The sequence below is a fragment of the Spermophilus citellus genome (assembly GCF_964194105.1).
Source record: "Spermophilus citellus genome assembly, chromosome: 16".
Classification (NCBI taxonomy): Eukaryota; Metazoa; Chordata; class Mammalia; order Rodentia; family Sciuridae; genus Spermophilus; species Spermophilus citellus.
The window spans coordinates 6,436,671-6,454,482 of NC_138196.1; the positions used below are offsets into that span (position 1 = coordinate 6,436,671).

At 33.2% G+C, this 17,812-nt stretch overlaps 1 protein-coding gene across 1 annotated transcript in view; it reads left to right on the plus strand.

The window, feature by feature from the left end:
* Nucleotides 1-17,812, plus strand: part of LOC308635101 (putative methyltransferase-like protein 25) — a 56,120-nt gene that overhangs the window by 14,418 nt on the left and 23,890 nt on the right. The window contains 2 exon segments of the mRNA XM_081269356.1: nucleotides 515-1,114; nucleotides 2,850-2,997. Of these exon segments, the coding sequence (XP_081125482.1) occupies nucleotides 515-1,114; nucleotides 2,850-2,997 (748 nt within the window).

Here is a 17,812-nt window from a genome sequence, read left to right on the forward strand (position 1 = left end):
TAAGTTTTTTATGGGATTTTACAGTTTTCAGTCTGTGGGTCTTATATGTCCTTTGTTAGTTTATTCCCGGATATTCTATTGTTATACTGTCTTAATTCAAATGTTTTAAAATTTGCCTTGAAACTATTTATTACTACTCTATTATATATGTTCTGATGGTTCATTATTTATTTCCATTGCCTTTTGTATCCTAACATGTTGCTAAATTCACCTACTATTTCTGTTAGTTTTTTCTATTCAGAGATTTGCTTTGGATACAGTCATGTCATCTTTGAATAAAGATATTTTTCTTCTTCCAACATTTATGTTTTACTTATTTTTCTTGGTTTATTATGCTAACTAAAACTTATAGGAAAATGTTTAATAAAAATGGTTTTTTAAAAGAAAAATAGCAAATGCAACAGGCTGTGTAAATATATAATTCATTTGTTTACTTGCTTTAAAAAATATCTAGAATGCTTTCTATTATAAACTGACTAAAATTACTTAATTCATTCAGTTTTTCTTACTTTAGGTTATTGACCTGGGTTCTGGGAAAGGCTATTTAAGCTCCTTTTTGTCCCTGAAGTATGGCTTAAAAGTTTATGGAATTGATTCTTCAAATACCAATACTCATGGGGCTAAGGAGAGAAACAGGAAATTGAAGAAACATTGGAAACACTATCATACTCAATCAAGAGTAGATGTGAATGGAGTGGCCTTAAAAATGGCAAAAGAAAGGAAAGTGCAAAATGAAATTAAGTATAATGCAAACGTTGAAGAAACATATAATAACAGTTCTGCAAATCAAGAAAAAATGTCTCCCTCAGATTATTTGCCAGATTTTTCAGGCTCTGTAATTTCTGACATCAGAAAACAAATGGAAAACCTACACGCTCAACCACATGGAGAAGATAATTTGTGTTTTGAAAATTCCTTTTCTCTGATAGACTTTTTACCTATCAATGCTGTAGAGACAAACTCTTCATCTCAAATACTCAACAGAGAAATTTCTGAAGCAAATAAAGAGAGAAGAAAATTGGCATCAAAGTCAAACGAATCAAATATATATTCACCGTTAACCTCTTTTATCACTGCTGATTCTGAACTACATGACATTATTAAAGATCTGGAGGTGATTTGACTTATAAATTCTTTTATTTGATTTACAAAAATGCTGTAAACAGAATTTAATTTTAATAGCTTATTAATGTAATTTTACATTTTACATTAATTTTAATCTGATTACATTTTTCTAAGACCAAGAAAATAAAACCCTAACTTTCAGCTGTTATTATTATACTTTCAGCTGTTAAAATCTGCCAAGAACACATTCCAGAACAGAGTACCCTCTTCTAATTTCAGTTTTAGTAAGCTAAGTCTCTATCTCCAACTTGGGTATTGTTTAAATTCTAATAGAAGAAAAGTCTTATGTGTTTTTATAAGATTTATGTTTAATTGACACAAAAATTTTACATGTTTATGGAGTACAATGTACATATGTATACATGGTATAATGATCAAATCTTGCAAATTAGCATATGTATCACCTTCAACACTTCCATTTCTTTGAGATAAAATGCGTAAAGTAAAGAAGTATCTAGAACAAAATTATGTTTAATGTTAGACTTGGTGATCAAATATGTGATTTCTTTTGAGTAAAAATAACTTCTGGATATTCTTGCAGGTTTGAATGATATAAAGAAGAATGATTTAAAGAAGCTTCTAATGATCATTTGGCTTAACTCCTTTCAAAACAAGATAGCTTTTACTATTGTGTTATTTTACCTTGTTAAAGTTTTTAGAAATTCTTCGCCAAAGGAGGAAACAAAAGATATCAGAATTGTTCATAAATTTAAATCCTGTTTTGGTAACTGACTAGAGTTTTGCCATTTTTAAAAAAGTGAAATTTTTCTTTTCCAATATATTTTTGAAAAACACCAATGAAAGGAACCTAGTTAATCCTCATGAATTGTTTTTATTTTATATATGAATCCAATTATTAGGTTTGTTCTTCAGGTTAAATGACCCCACTAATTTAACCCAACTTTAGAATTTTTAGTGAGTATTGTCATTTTTTTCAAGTTTCTCCAAATCTATTTGAAAATAGACAATAAAAATGCTCAGAAGAATTATTTAAAATAAAATACAAGACTATTTCTTGGATCCTGTAATAAATCAATTTAATAACCCAAATTAACCAATCTTCCTATTATCCCTCCCCTGACAAACAATACTTAAATATTTTACTATTAGAATAGAGTTTTATTTATGTGTCTTTGTCTCCTCTAGCTGCTAGCTGCTAATAATAAGTCTATATGATAAATACAGTAAACAGTGAGATTAAATGTTATTGTTATTTTCTTTAATGAGAGTTCAGCTAAGCTTAAAGAGAGAAATGTATAACTGTTATTCACTTCCTTAATTAACAATAAACCTTTCCTGACTGAATTTTTTTATTTATAATAATGTAGCATGGAAAAACTTATCCAAACTATCTAATTAACAAGAAAAGCAAAATGATTATAATATCCCTTCAAAAAAAGTGTTTCAACTTGGTTGTAAAGGAGGTCAGAGAAATACAAATGGATAAATAACCCAAAACACTCTCTAAGTAAAATACAAAATAGGGCTGGAGTTGTGGTTCAGTAGTCAAGTGGCCCTGAGTTCAGTCCCTGATACAAAAAAAAAAAAAAAAGAAAGACACTGAAAGAAACTCAAAAGTCATTTTAAGAGATCACAGCCTTAAAAAAAAGTATAAAAATTACTTATTATAAAGCTTTGCATATTCAAATGGATCTTTAAAATCTTAACTTGAATTGTTTTTAACCCTCCGTTTAATTGCCAAAACTTATTTTTCTTCTTTGAAGGAATGTTTAATGGTGGGTCTACATACTTGTGGTGATCTTGCTTCAAATACTCTGCGAATATTTGCTTCCAATTCAGAAATCAAGGGAGTTTGCAGTGTGGGTTGTTGCTACCACCTCTTATCTGAAGAGTTTGAAAATGAGCATAAAGGTACAAAGTTCTCCATCATAACTTTTTAATTATTTGAGTAAAAAGGGCTGTTTTTTATTTCACACACTTTTTTCTTTTTGCCATTGTTGTAATTTGAATTAATATTTAAGATAACATCTGATTTCCTTGCAAATTTAATATTATGGTATATTTGAAATTTGATGCAGCATCACTTATATATTTCAGTATGGTTTATTTGCTCATAAAATGGTCTAATTAGTCCTGAAAGCTCTGAAAATATTTGAAAATTTTATGTGATACATATTTTAGAGAACTTCTGTTTAAAATTCTTGTGAGGTATGCATTTACTGAGACATTAAAGCTAAGTTATTTTGTCATGAATAGTGTTTCAAGGTTTGCTTTCATTTCCATAGCCTTCTCCATTTCCAAACGAATATTGATATTTCTAAAATAAAATAATAGTTGAAGAGTTAGCCCACCAAGATTTTAGAAAACTACAAGACTGCTTGCATTAAAATAATTGTACTCAAATTATGCTCCCTGGATTTATATGCCTGCAGAGCAAAGTACAAAATAGGTTGGGGAATTTGAAGCACCTCATAGCCCTTCATCCAGAGTTCCTGATGGGTACATTTTATATGTTAAATTTCTCCATAAAATATGTGTTCAGAACTGAAGCTTCAGATTACATGGTTAGTCTATTAATATTAGCAGTTCTCTTTTATATTAGTTAGTTCAATGAATTTTTAGGTCAGAAAGTTGTGTACATAAGGATATTATTTATTCTTATTCTTAATATTAAAACCCAGTTGAATGTGAAATTTTCATTTAGTCAGGTCCAAGAGGTTAAAGTAATAATTATAGAAGTCTATTGAAGTGAGACTAAGTGAAACCATCTTTGGAAGTGGCAGAATGTTTTATGAAATAGAGTTAATTGAATTAGAATTACTTTGTCCAGGTTTTGAAAAGTATCTTATAGGAAAGATGCCTAAAAGTAAAATTATGAATACAAAGAGATAGAATGAAAGGAAAAACAATTGGCAAAAAGTTAGCTATTACTTAATTTATATGGAAAATATATGAGTGCTAAGCTAAGTACAAAAATATTCAATGTGAATATTAGAGGAAAAAAGTAAAAATAGAATAAGAAAATGTTTCTATTAAATTATATACTCTGATACCTTACAGTATTTTTATGTATCTTTCCTACAGGAAATAAAGGAGAAAATCTTGAATGAAATCACAGTTCTATAGCTTTTTAAATATTAAATGTGTAATAGTTTTCTTAATCAGTAATATTAAACAACTCTAGATAGATAAGCATTGGCTTCTGGAGTATATTATTTGGGTCTTTGTTCATGTGCTTTCTAATCTGTCGTACAATGAAATGCAGTTTAATATTGGCCCAATTTAGAGGCAGAGGTAAATGTTTCTTGTCTCTAAATTCAGAGATACCCTTCTACATTTTAGGGTCTTTAGTTTCAGCTGCCTGCTTCCTTCTTTCAGTTCATCATTATTGCTCCTAAGGATGCCTTCTTCCAAGATGCCGTTCTCTGCTCTTCAGGCAATATCTTCTTTAAACTGCCATCACTGGTCCTTCTGGACCTTAGCAGCCAGTTGTGTACTTTCAGGTCTCAGACCTAGCCTCAGTACTTCCCCACTAAGAATGAGATCCTCTTTTTTGAGCAATGTACTCCACTCTTGCACACTATTTTCTCCACTGTCCCCACCTTATTTTCCTTTTGGAGTGATTCCCAGAGCCGGTCAAGCTGATCTGAGATGTTTCTTTCCTAACATGTTTAAATCAAAGTTCATTGTGTAGTTGTAGGATATGATAATTTTATTTCTTCTGATATTTGTCAAATATGTAAAGAGTCCAGTTAAGGTAAAAATCACTATTTTATGGCAGCTGGAAAGTATCAGCAGTGGTGCATTTTTCATTGATATCTTGTTGTTCAATCCTATTCATAAAGAGATTGGCAGAAGCTCCTTGCCAGGATTGAAGAAAATTAAGACGTTACTCCTTTGCCAATCTATTTTAAATCACTCTTCAGGTACCTTTTCTAGTAGATTATTGCGTTAAACAGGTAAGAAGTATTCATTGGCCATATATTCTAATTAAAATGAATTTAAATAGGACAGGTTAGATAAAGAGTTCCTTTGAAGAGCCTGAAAGGAAAAAGGAAGGTTGGTATACCCACATATTTTGTCACTTCCATTTCTTTCCTACCAAGGAAAGATGTGATAAATTGATGAGCCTTCAGTGTATAGACACTTAAGTTTATAGATGAGCCTATAGCATATTTATACACTTTTGTGTCTTCCAAACTAAGCGCATTAATCAGTCATGTTTAACTTAAACATGATTGATGTAGATTGTTTGTATGATGGGTATTGAATAGATCATTGAAAATAAGTGACTACAATAGAGCTTTATTCAACTGAAAGTAAAATTATGTAATTTTCAGGAAAATGGATAAACGTAGAGACCATTATGTTAAGTCAAATCAACCAAACTCAGAAGGTCAAGGGTCATTTTGTTTTTTTCTCATATATGGAAGCTAAGAGGAAGAAAGAGAAGAAAGAGGGCAGGTATCTCATGAAAATCATAACAAGATCAATAGAAGAAAGGGACCAGGGGGATGGGAGGCAGGAGGGAGGGAGAAAGTACTGGGGATTGATATTGGTTAAATTATATTGTTATATTGTGTGCACATCTGAATATATTACAATAAACTATATCATTATATACTACTATAATTCACTAATTAAAAATATGAATAAAGAAAAAAATCACTGTTCCCTACCTTGGCAGCTGAATTTCATACAAGTAAGAGAGAATATGATTGAAGTGAATAAACTTATATTTACTACTACTATTTTTAAGGGATTGTATTTGGCACTTTTTATATGATAAAGGGAAATTGAAGAGGGGGCTCATTAAAAGTCAATACCGGGAAATATTAGAAACTAAATAGATGACAAGCAGATCTTAACCCAGTAAACATTCATTGAATGCCAACTGTGTACTAAGTTCTAAGTGTTGGTGATACAGAAACATATCTTTACCTCAGAAAACCTTTTTGTTTATTTTTTAAGTTCTTTATTCTAGGAACCAGGTAATACTTGCTAGTAACTTACCAAAAAGAAAAAAAAATGTGAAAATTTATTTAGACAAGAAAAATACAAATAACAGAAAAAAATGAAAATACAAACTTCTTACCCCCTAACCTTCCCAGGATATAGTATATATACACACATACACAGTCTATATTCTTATGTTTTAGGGAAACAAATATATAAACTTTTCCAGTATCTTACTTATTCATGATCTCACATAATATATTTGGTGATCTTTCCATCAGTACAGAAAATGTTCACTTAGTCTTTTTAATGATCCCAAGATTATTTTATACACTATATTTATTTAGTCCTAAAAGTTAATATTTGCCTAAAGTGGTACTCTTTGTTGTGTTTTTTGCTCCCCATGGATAGCTATAGTACTGAGTTCTTTCTTTTTTTAAATTTTCTTAGTTCTTTTTTAAATGTACATTACATTAGAATGTATTTTGACATATTATACATACATGGAGTATAACTGATTCTAATTAGGATCCCATTCTTGTAGTTGAACGTGATGTGGAGTTACACTGGTCATGTATTCGTATATGAATGTAGGAAAGTTATGTCCAATTCATTCTACTGTCTTTCCTCTTCCCATGCTCTCTCTGTTCCCTTCATTCCCCTTTGTCTAATCCAGTGAATTTCAGTTCTCCACCCTCCCCTACCCCTTATTGTGTATTAACATCCCTATATCAGAGAGAACATTTGGCCTTTGGTTTTGGGGGATGGGCTTATTAGACTTAGTATGACACTTCCCAGTTCGATTTACTGGCAAATGCTTTAATTTCGTTCTTCTTTGTGGCTGAGTGGTACTCTTAATAAATCAAAATTTAGTGAACAGATGATGGGTTCAATGTAAAATTTAGAGATCACAAAATATGGCACCAGAGTTTATCTTTGTCATCTTATCCTCAGACATTAGTTTCAAAATAGTGTAGTAAATGCTCTTAAGATATTATATCAGTGTCGTTTTATTGCAGAGGAGCATATAGCTCAGTATATAAAGACGTGGGGTAATAAGTGTTTCAAGTCAAATTTCCTTCTCTTGACTTTCATATTAATTATTTCTTTTTGTAACTCTCTTTTTTCCTGTTGTATATTTACTCATATCTTTCTCACAGACAGTGATAATCCTAATATTCAATTCTGAAAAAAGGCACAATTTGTAGAGCAAATGAGACATCCTTTTTCATTTCAGTTTATGTTATAACTTGTTTCCCCACAACCTCTTCTTGGTTCACTTAGTTGACTTATTAGAACTCAGTAATTTACAAGATATTCTTTGGAATATTCTGAGTAAGTTAGTTAAACAAAATACTTCCAAATTTTTGCACACTAGAAATGGAAGCCTCTGTTAACATATTCTTGAGAATTGGTCTTCAATCCTACCTGGTTAAAGGCAATTTTGCCATTCCTTACTAGAGTGGAAGTTAACCATTGTTCACTGTGAGTTAATAGGACATTTTTGGTCTCAGGATTCAGATAAAAAGAAGTCTTGAAAAGTGTGTTTAGAACACAGACTGGTTGCTATAGACTCTTCATTTTCCCTCCCTGTAGGCATAGCCAATTCATGGTAACATCTTCCAATCAAAAATATCCACAAGAAGCCAGGCGCAATGGCGCAAGCCTATAATCCCAGAGGCTCCGGAAGCTGAGACAGGAGGATTATGAGTTCAGAGCCATCCTTAGCAACTGTGAGGCACTAAGCAACTCAGTGAGATCCTGTCTCTAAATAAAATACAAAATAGGTCTGGGGATGTGGCTCAGTGGTAGAGTGCCCCTGGGTTCAATCCCTTGTACCCACCCCCCACAAAAAAATATCCACAAGGAATCATTGAGATTATCAAATAGATAATGGTAGGCTTCAGTGGGGGAAAGCAAATGTAATATCTTAGTCTTGCTGGCTTTCCTCATATATACCTGAAATGAACAGAGGATTGGTGTTTTGTGTGTTAGAAATACAAAGGATAAGCAGGAGGAAACAGTACGGAGAAATATAATGAAATGGGTGGAAATGTGTGCAATGAGATTACCCTCAAATACTTTGGAATTGAGAGAAGAGGAAAATGTAGAAAAAACAAATAGGAAAAATAAAAGCAAACTTTGTTCATGATATGGTTTTGCCTAGCTCTGGACTGCCATATTTTCTCATCTTAAAAGCCAATTGGGAGGAGGTGGGGAAGCCAGCTGGAGAGGTAACTTACTCTGTTCTTTACCACATCCCATCTCTATTCTTCTCATCTTATCTTTGCTAGAGAAAAAAAGAAGAAGAAGATATTCATTTCTGCAAATTTTCAACAGTGTTTTCAACTCTTGCTGTCTAGTTAAATCAAATGTGACCCTTTTAGTGTGCCGTGTACCTTCTGACCTGAAATGTAATTTCTAGACGTATGACTTGAATTTTTGTATTGTTTTTAAAATTTATTTTTAATAAACAATATTGTATGTATTTATAGAGTACATCATGTTTTGATACAAGTATACATTGTAGAATGACTACAAATCAAGGTATTGAACATGTGCAATACCTTACTGTTAGTCAATTTTTTGTCACTGTAACAAAAGACCTGACATAATCAACTTAAAAGAAAGAAAGATTTATTTTGATCACAGTTTCAGAGGTTTTAATACATGATTCTTTGACCCAATTTCTTTGGGGCCTTGGCAAGGCAGTAACATGGTAGAAATGCATGGCAGGGGAAGTCTGTTCACCTCATGGCAGCCGGGAAACAGAGAGAGAGACAGGAAGGGGCCAAGGCCCTAGTGTTCCCTCCAAGGGCATGCCTCCAGTGACCTAACTTCCTCCCACTAGGCCCCACCTCTTAAAGCCTCCACCACCTTCCAATAGCACCACAGGCTGGAGACTAAGACTTTTTAACATATGTTCTTTTAGGGGATACTCTAGTTTCAAACTATAGAACTTGTGTAGTGTGTGTGTGTGTGTGTGTGTGTGTGTGTGTGTGTGTGTGGTGATAACACTTAAAACCTATCTCTTAGAAATTTTCAAGTATATAGGTATTTTTATCAGCTATAGTAGTCATGATGTACAATAGATCTCTTCTTTTTTCAGGAAGGGCATGAACCAGGATTGAACTCAATTACACTCAACCACCGAGCCACATCCCCAGCCTTATTTTGTATTTTATTTAAAAACAGGGTCTCATTGAGTTGCTTAGCACCTTGCCATTGCTGAGGCTGGCTTTGAACTCACAAGCCTCCTATCTCAGCCTCCCAAGCTGCTGTGATTACAGGTGTGTGCTACCATAGCCAACTAAATCTCTTGAACTTATTCTTTGTATCTGAATTTTTTTATCATTGACCAATATCCCCCCAATTCCCTGCAAGCCTTGAGTAATTGCCATTTTACCATCTGTTTCTAAGAGTTTGACTTTTTTATATTTCACCTATAAGTGACATTGTATGGTATTTATCTTTTTGTGCCTGGTTTATTTCACTTAACATTATGTTCTTCAGGTTCATCTATATTGTCACAAATGACAAGATTTCCTTATTTATAAAGGTTGAACAATAACCTATTATGTATATGTCTACATTTTCTTTATCCATTCATCTGTTGATTGACAGTTAAGCCAGTTTTACTTCTTGGCTATTGTGAACAGTGCTACAATGATTATAAGAGTGCAGATATCTCTTAGACACTGATTTTATGTATTTCGGATATATATCCAGTAGTGCGATTGCTATATTATGTGATAATAATAGTTATATTTTTAATTTTCTGAGGAACCTCGATACTTTTTTTCATAATGATTGTACCAGTTGACAGTTCCACTAACAGTATACAAGGCTTCCCTTTTCTCTACATTCTTGTCAACTTTTGCTATCTTTCATCTTTTTAATAAAAGCTATTTGAATAGATGTAGATGATACTGTGTGCTTTCAATTTTGCATTTCCCTGATGACTAATGATGTAGAGCATTTTTTTCTAAACCTTCTGGCCATGTGTATATCTTCTTTTAAAAAATCTTTCCAGGTCCTTTTCCAATTTTTTATTCAGTGTATTTTCTTGCCATTGAATAGTGTGAATTCCTTTCATACTTTAGAATTAATCCTTTATCAGAGGTTTGATTTGTGAATATTTTCTCCCATTCTATAGATTGCCTTTCATTCTATTGATTATTTTCTTTGCTGTAAAGAAGCCTTTTAGTTTGATGTAGCCCCATTTGTCTATTTCTGTTTCATTGCCTATACTTTTGGGGTCATGTCCAAAAATCACCTTTGTCTAGATCAATGTCAGAAAGCTTTCTCCTTATGTTTTCTTCTGGTTGTTTTATAATTTCAAGTCTTTCTTTTAAGTCATTTGTCCATTTTGTGTTCTTTTTGTGTATGTGGTAAGGTGTGGGTCCAATTTCATTTTAAATAATTATTCAGTTTCCCCAGTACCATTTATTGAAGAGACTGTCTTTATCCCATTTTATATTATTGACATTTTTGTCAAAAACATAAATAATGTTTGGATTTACTTCTCTGCTATGTCTCATGTGTTATTGCCTATGTGTCTTTTTTTTTGCCCCCAGCACCATCCTATTTGATTATTACAGCTTTATAATAGACTTGGAAAGCACAGGTGGTGCGATGCCTCTAGTTTTGGTCTTTTTGCTTAAGCTTGCTTTTTTCTTTCTTTAATATTTTCTTAATTGTTGATTGACCTTTATTTCATTTGTTAATTTATTTATATGTGGTGCTGAGAAGCAAACCCAGCTCCTCAAACATGCCGGGCAAGTGCGCTACCGCTCAGCCCCAGCCCCAGCCCTAGCCCTTAGACTGTTTTGATTATTCAGAAACCTTTGTGATTCTATATGAATTTATGATTTCTTTTTCTATGTCTATAAAAATATCATGGAATTTTGATAGGGATTGCACTGAATCTGTAGATTGCTTTGGGCAATATAAATATTTTAACAATGTGAATTCTTCCAGTACATGAAAATGGGATATCATTCCACTTATTTGTGTCTTCTTTGGTTTATTTTATCAATGTGTTACAGTTTTCAGTGTATAGCTACTTCATCTTCTCGGATAAATTTATTCCTAATATTTTACTTTGTTTGTAGCTGTCCTAAATAAAATTGTCTTCTTGATTTCTTTTTCAGGTGTTCATTATAAATGTACAGAAATGTTACTGCTTTTTGTATGTTGATTTTGTATTCTATATCTTTACTGAATTTATTAGTTTTTTCAATTTTTTTTAAATTTTAATTTGTTATATATGACAACAGAATGCATCACAATTCATATTACACATATATAGCACAATTTTTCATATCTCTGGTTGTACACAAAGTAGAGTCACATCCTTTGTGTTTTCATACATGTACTTGCGGTAATGATGACCATCACATTCCACCATCTTTCCTACCCCTATTCCCCCTTTATCTCCTCGCCTTTGCCCTATCTAGAGTTCATTTAATCCTTCCCCTCCCCACAGCATATTGTGAATTGGCATCCTTAAATCAGAGAAATATTTGGCATTTGGTTTTGTGAGATTGGCTAACTTCACTTAGCATTATATTCTCCAGCTCCATCCATTTACCTGCAAATGCTATAATTTTATTCTATTTTAATGCTGAATAATATTCCATTGTGTATATATACCACATCTTCTATTCATTCATCAACAGAAGAGCATTTAGTTTGGCTCCACAGTTTAGCTATGGTGAATTATGCTGCTATAAACATTGATGTGGCTTGTCCCTGTAGTATGCTGATTTTAAGTCCTTTGGGTTTAGACCGAGGAGTGGAGTGGCTGGGTCAAATGGTGGTTCAATTCCCAGTTTTCCAAGGATTCTCCAAACTGTTTTCCATATTGGCTGCACCAGTTGAAGTCCGACCAGCAATGTATGAGTGTGCCTTTTCCCCCACATCCTTGCCAACACTTATTGTTGTTTGTATTCTTAATAGATGCCATTCTGACTGGAGTGAGATGAAATCTTAGTTTTGATTTGCATTTCTCTAATTGCTAGAGATGTTGAACATTTTTCATATGTTTATTGATTGATTGTATATCGTATTCTGAGAAGTGAGTGTTCAGTTCCTTGGCCCATTTATTGATTAGGTTATTTGTGTTTTTGGTGTTAAGGTTTTTGAGTTCTTTATATATTCTAGAGATTAGTGCTCTGTTTAATGTGAGTGTGGTAAGAATTTGTTCCCAATTAGTAGACTCTCTATTCAGCTCACTGATTGTTTCTTTTTGCTGAGAAGTTTGAATCCATCCCATTTATTAATTCTTGATATTTACTCTTGCGCTATAGGAGTCTCATTATGGAAGTTGGGGCCTAATCCAATATGATGGAGATTTGGGCCTACTTTTTCTTCCATTAGGTGCAAGGTCTCTGCTTTGATTCCTAGGTCCTTGATCCACTTTGAGTTGAGTTTTGTGCATGGTAAGAGATAGGGGTTTAATTTCATTTTGTTGCATATGGATTTCTAATTGCCCCAGCACCCGTTATTGAATAGGCTATCTTTTCTTCAATGTACATTTTTGGTGCATTTGTCAAATATAAGATTACTGTAATTATGTGGGTTTGTCTGTGTCCTTTATTCTGTACCATTGTTATACCAGTCTATTTTGGTGCCAATACCATGCTGTTTTTGTTACTATGGTTCTGTAGTATAGTTTATGGTCTGGTATAGTGATGCCACCTGCTTCGCTCTTCTTGCTAAGGATTGCTTTAGCTACTCTGGGTCTCTTAATTTTTCCAGATGAATTTCATGACTGCTTTTTCTACTTCTGTAAGGAATGTCATTGGGATTTTGATTGGAATTACATTAAATCTGTATAGTGCTTTTGGTAGTATAGTCATTTTGACACTATTAATTCTGCCTATCCAAGAACAAGGTAGATTTTTCCATCTTGTAAGGTCTTCTTTAATTTCTTTCTTTAGCGTTCTATAGTTTTCATTATATAGATCTTTCACCTTTTTCATTAAGTTGATTCCTAAGTGTTTTATTGATTGATTGATTCTATTGTAAATGGGATAGTTTTTCTTGTTTCCCTTTCATAGGAATTATCACTGGTATACAGAAATGCCTCTGATTTATAGGTGTTGATATTTGTATCCTGCTACTTTTCTGAATTCATTTACTAGTTCTAGAAGTTTTCTGGTGGAATTTTTTTGGTTCTTCTAGGTATAGAATCATTTCGTTGGCAAATAGTTCTAATTTGAATTCTTCTTATGTGTATCCCTTTAATTTCTTTCATCTAATTGCTCTGGTCAGTGTTTTAAGAACTATGTTAAATAGTAGTGGTGAAAGAGAGCATCCCTGTCTTGTTCCAGTTTTTAGAGGGAATGCTTTTAATATTTTTCCATTTAAAATGATGTTGACCTGGACTTAGCATAGATAACTTTTACAATGTTGAGATATATTCCTGTTATCCCTAGTTTTTCTAGTATTTTGAACATGAAGGAGTGCTGTATTTTGTTGAATGCTTTTTCATCATCTATTGAGATGATCTTATGGTTCTTATCTTTAAGTCTACTGAATTGATGAAGTACATTTATTGATTTCCATATGTTCAACCAACCTTGCATCCCTGGAATGAACCCCACTTGATCATGGTATACTATCTTTTGATACATTTTTATATTTGATTTGCCAGAACTTTATTGAGAATTTCTGCATCTATATTCATTAGAGATATTGGTATGAAGTTTCTTTTTCTGATGTGTTTTTGCCTGGTTTTGGAATCAGGGTGACATTGGCCTCGTAGAATGAGTTTAAAAGTGCTCCCTCTTTTTCTATTTCCTGAAATAAATTGAAGAGTATTGGTATTAGTTCTTCTTTAAAGGTCTTGTAGAACTCAGCTGTGTATCCATCTGGTCCTGGGCTTTTCTTGTTGGTAGTCTTCTGATGGTGTGTTCTATTTCAACTCTTGAAATTGATGTGTTTAAATTATGTATATCATCCTGATTCAATTTGGGCAAATCATATAACTCTAGAAATTTGTTGATGCCTTTGATGTTTTCTATTTTATTGGAGTACAAGTTTTCAAAATAATTTCTAATTACCTTCTTTATTTCTGTAGTATCTGTTGTGATATTTCCTTTTTCATCACATGTTAGTAATTTGGGTTTTCTCTCTCCTTTTCTTCATTAGCATGGCTAAGGGACTGTCAATTTCATTTATTTTTTTTTAAAAACAACTTTTTTGTCAATTTTTTAAATTGTTTCTTTTGTTTCAATTTCATTGATTTCAGCTCTGATTTTAATTATCTCCTGTATTCTTCTGCTTTTACTATAGATTTGTTCTTTTTCTAGGGCTTTGAGATATAATGTTAAGTCATTTATTTGTTGACTTTTTTTCTTTTAAGGAATAAACTTCATGCAATGAACTTTCCTCTTAAAACTACCTTCATAGTGTCCCAGAGATTTCAATATGTTGGATCTGTGTTCTCATTAATCTCTAATTTTTTTTTAATCTCCTCCTTGATGTCTTCTGCAACCTATTGTTCATTCAGTAGCATATTATTTAGTCTCCAGGTGTTGGAGTAGCTTTTATTTCTTATTTTATTGTTGATTTTTAATTTCCTTCCATTATGATCTGATAGAATACAGGGTAGTAGTATCTCTACTTTTTTATATTTCGAAAGAGTTGCTTTGTGACATAATATATGGTCTATTTTAAAGAAGAACCCATGAGCTGCTGAGAAGAAAGTGTATTCGCTCATTAAAGGATGAAATATTTTATGTGTGTCAAGTAAAGTCTAAGTTATTGGTTGTATTATTGAGTTCTGGAATTTCTTTTTTTTAGCTTTGTTTGGAAGATCTATCCAGTGGTGAAAGAGGTGTGTTAAAGTCACCCAAAATTATTGTGTTGTGGTCTATTTGACTATTGAATTTGAGAAGAGTTTGTTTGATGAATGTAGATTATCCATTGTTTGGGGCATATATAATTGTTAACCCTTGTTGGTGTATAGTTCCCTTGAGCAGTATGTATTGTCTTTCTTTATCCCTTTTGATTAACTTTAGCTTGACGTCTACTTTATTTGGTATGACGATAGAAACCCCTGCTTGCTTCCACAGTCCATGTGAATGGTATGATTTTTCCCAACTTTCACCTTCAGTTTTTAGATATCTTTTCCTTTGAGATGAGTCTCTTGGAGGCAGCATATTGTTGGGTCGATTTTTTTGTTTGTTTGTTTGTTTTTGATCCATTCTACTAGTCTATGTCTTTTGATTCGTGAGTTTAGGCCATTAACATTCAGGGTTATTATTAAGACATGATTAGTATTCCCAGTCATTTTTGTTTATTGTTGGTATTTAAAATGACTTGGTTTCTCCTCTGATTAGTTTTTCCTTTAGTATAATCCCTCCCTCTGATGATTTTCATCATTGTTTTTATTTCCTCCTCTTAGAATATTTTACCAAGGATGTTCTGTAGTTCAGGCATTCTAGTTCTAAATTTAACTTTTGTTTATTATGGAAGGTTTTTATTTCATCATCAAATCTAAAGCTTAATTTTGCTGGATATAAGATTCTTGGTTGGCATCCATTTTCTTTCAGAGCTTGGTATATGTTGTTCCATGATCTCCTGGCTTTGAGGGTCTGGGTTGAAAAATCTGCTGAAATATGAATTGGTCTCCCCCTATATGTGATCTGATTCCTCTCTTCAAGCTTTTAAGATTCTATTCTTATTCTGTATGCTAGGCATTTTCATTATAATATGCCTTGGTGTAGATCTGTTGTAATTTTGTATATTTGGTGTCCTATAAGCATCTTGTATTAGGTTTTCCTATTCATTCTTCATGCTTGGGAAATTTTCTGATATTATCTCATTGAAGAGACTGTGCATTCCTTTGGTATGAAACACTGTGCCTTCCTCTATCCCAATAACTCTTAGATTTGGTCTTTTGATGCTGTCCCATGATTCTTGGATGTTCTGGTCATAGTTTATTAGTATCTTTACTGTGTGATCAACTTTATTTTCGAGAAATTTGTTGATGCCTTTGATGTTTTTCTATTTTATTGGAGTACAAGTTTTCAAAATAATTTCTAATTACCTTCTGTAATTAGATTGTATACTTTATCTTCATTATCTGTTGTTTTCTTCCAAGTGATCTTGTCTGTTGGTTATGCTTTCTTTTGTCTTTTTTATTTGGTTTATTGTTTCCTTCATTTCAGGGATTTCTGTCTGGTTTTTATCAGAGTCTCTCTTTCTTGAATTAATCTTTTGCTACCTGTATTTGCTCTCTTACTTCTTTGTTGGAGTAATCAACTTTTGCTTGTATTTTCTCATTTAGGTCATTCTTTAATTCACAGATTATTTTAGTTATGAACCTTCTGAACTTCTTCTCTGCATTTCATCAATTTCACTGTCCATGGATTCTGTTATTATAGTGTCCTGTTTTGTTCTGGAGCTCTTTCCTCCCTTGTTTATTCATGTTATCTATGTGTCTTCCTTTCTTACAGTGTGGATCTTCTCAGATATTACAGTTTCTTCCTTAAATTCTTGTAGTACCCATGTAGATTGTCTGTACCTCACCTTGATGTTGGGCTTTCAGACTCTGCTGGTGGCCCTCATTGTATGATACTGCAACTAAACATGGTGGCAGCAATAGCCAAGGTAACTCGAGATAATAGTGGAGGTACACCAAGATGGATGCAATGTCTTACAGAGATGGGGCTGAAAGGGTTGGCCTTACACTGTCTTTAGGATGTCTGCAGTATCCCAAGATGGAAATGGCTTAGGCTTGGGCTCCCAGGTTGTGGGGGAGGGGTTGGTTAGTGAACTGGGACCTACCCTGGTCTGGGTCCTGCATATGTCAGTTTGGGCATCTGAGTGGGGCCTGAGCTCCTGGGTAGTCTGCTGGTTGAGGAGGCAGTCCTGTGCCTGAGCCTGAGCTCTGGTGGGTGTCTGCCATTGGTGGGGTGGACCAGGGCCTACTGTGAGCCCAGGTCCCATATAGGCTGGTCAAGACTTGAATATTTTAAGAAGCTTCATGCCTTTCATGCTCCCCCTCCCTATCCCACTATGAATCAGCCTCCTTATATCAGAGAAAACATTCGGCCTTGGGCAGAGGGGTGGCAGGAGAAGGGAGGGGACAGGGAGTTAGCAAGGATGGTGGAATGTGATGGATATTATTATCCAAAGTACATGTATGAAGACACGAATTTGTGTGAACATACTTTATATACAACCAGAGATATGAAAAATTGTGCTGTATATGTGTAATAAGATTGTAATGCATTCCACTGTCATTTATTTTTTAAAAATCAATTAACAATTAAAAAAAAAAACAAAAAAAGAAGGTCCACAGGCATTCTAATGAATTGCATGTTTGAAAATAATGTATTTATAATAATTATTTAAGAAGACATATAGAATTCTGTAGGATTTATAGAAATATACTCAAGATAATACATATTTATTTCACCTTCTCCCATGCACAGTTAGATGGGCTCTACTCTGAAGCCAGTTTGTAGATCCAAAGCAAAAGTTGAACCCCAAATGGCCCAGTAGGGTACATCAAAGTCAAAGTGCAGAGAGCTCCAATAAGTACCTCAAAATAAAATCCATGAATTATAGAGTTCAGACAAAAACCTTGGGAAACCAAACACAAATCTAGGAGGCCAGAAAGCTGGGTTGTAAATATTAAATGAAGGTAAGGGTTATAGGCTAAACAAGTTCAAGGAGAAAAAAAAATCTAAAACAGCAAGGAGTGTCCAAGATAATTATTATGGGTGCCACTAGAATTTTGATAGCTTACTTT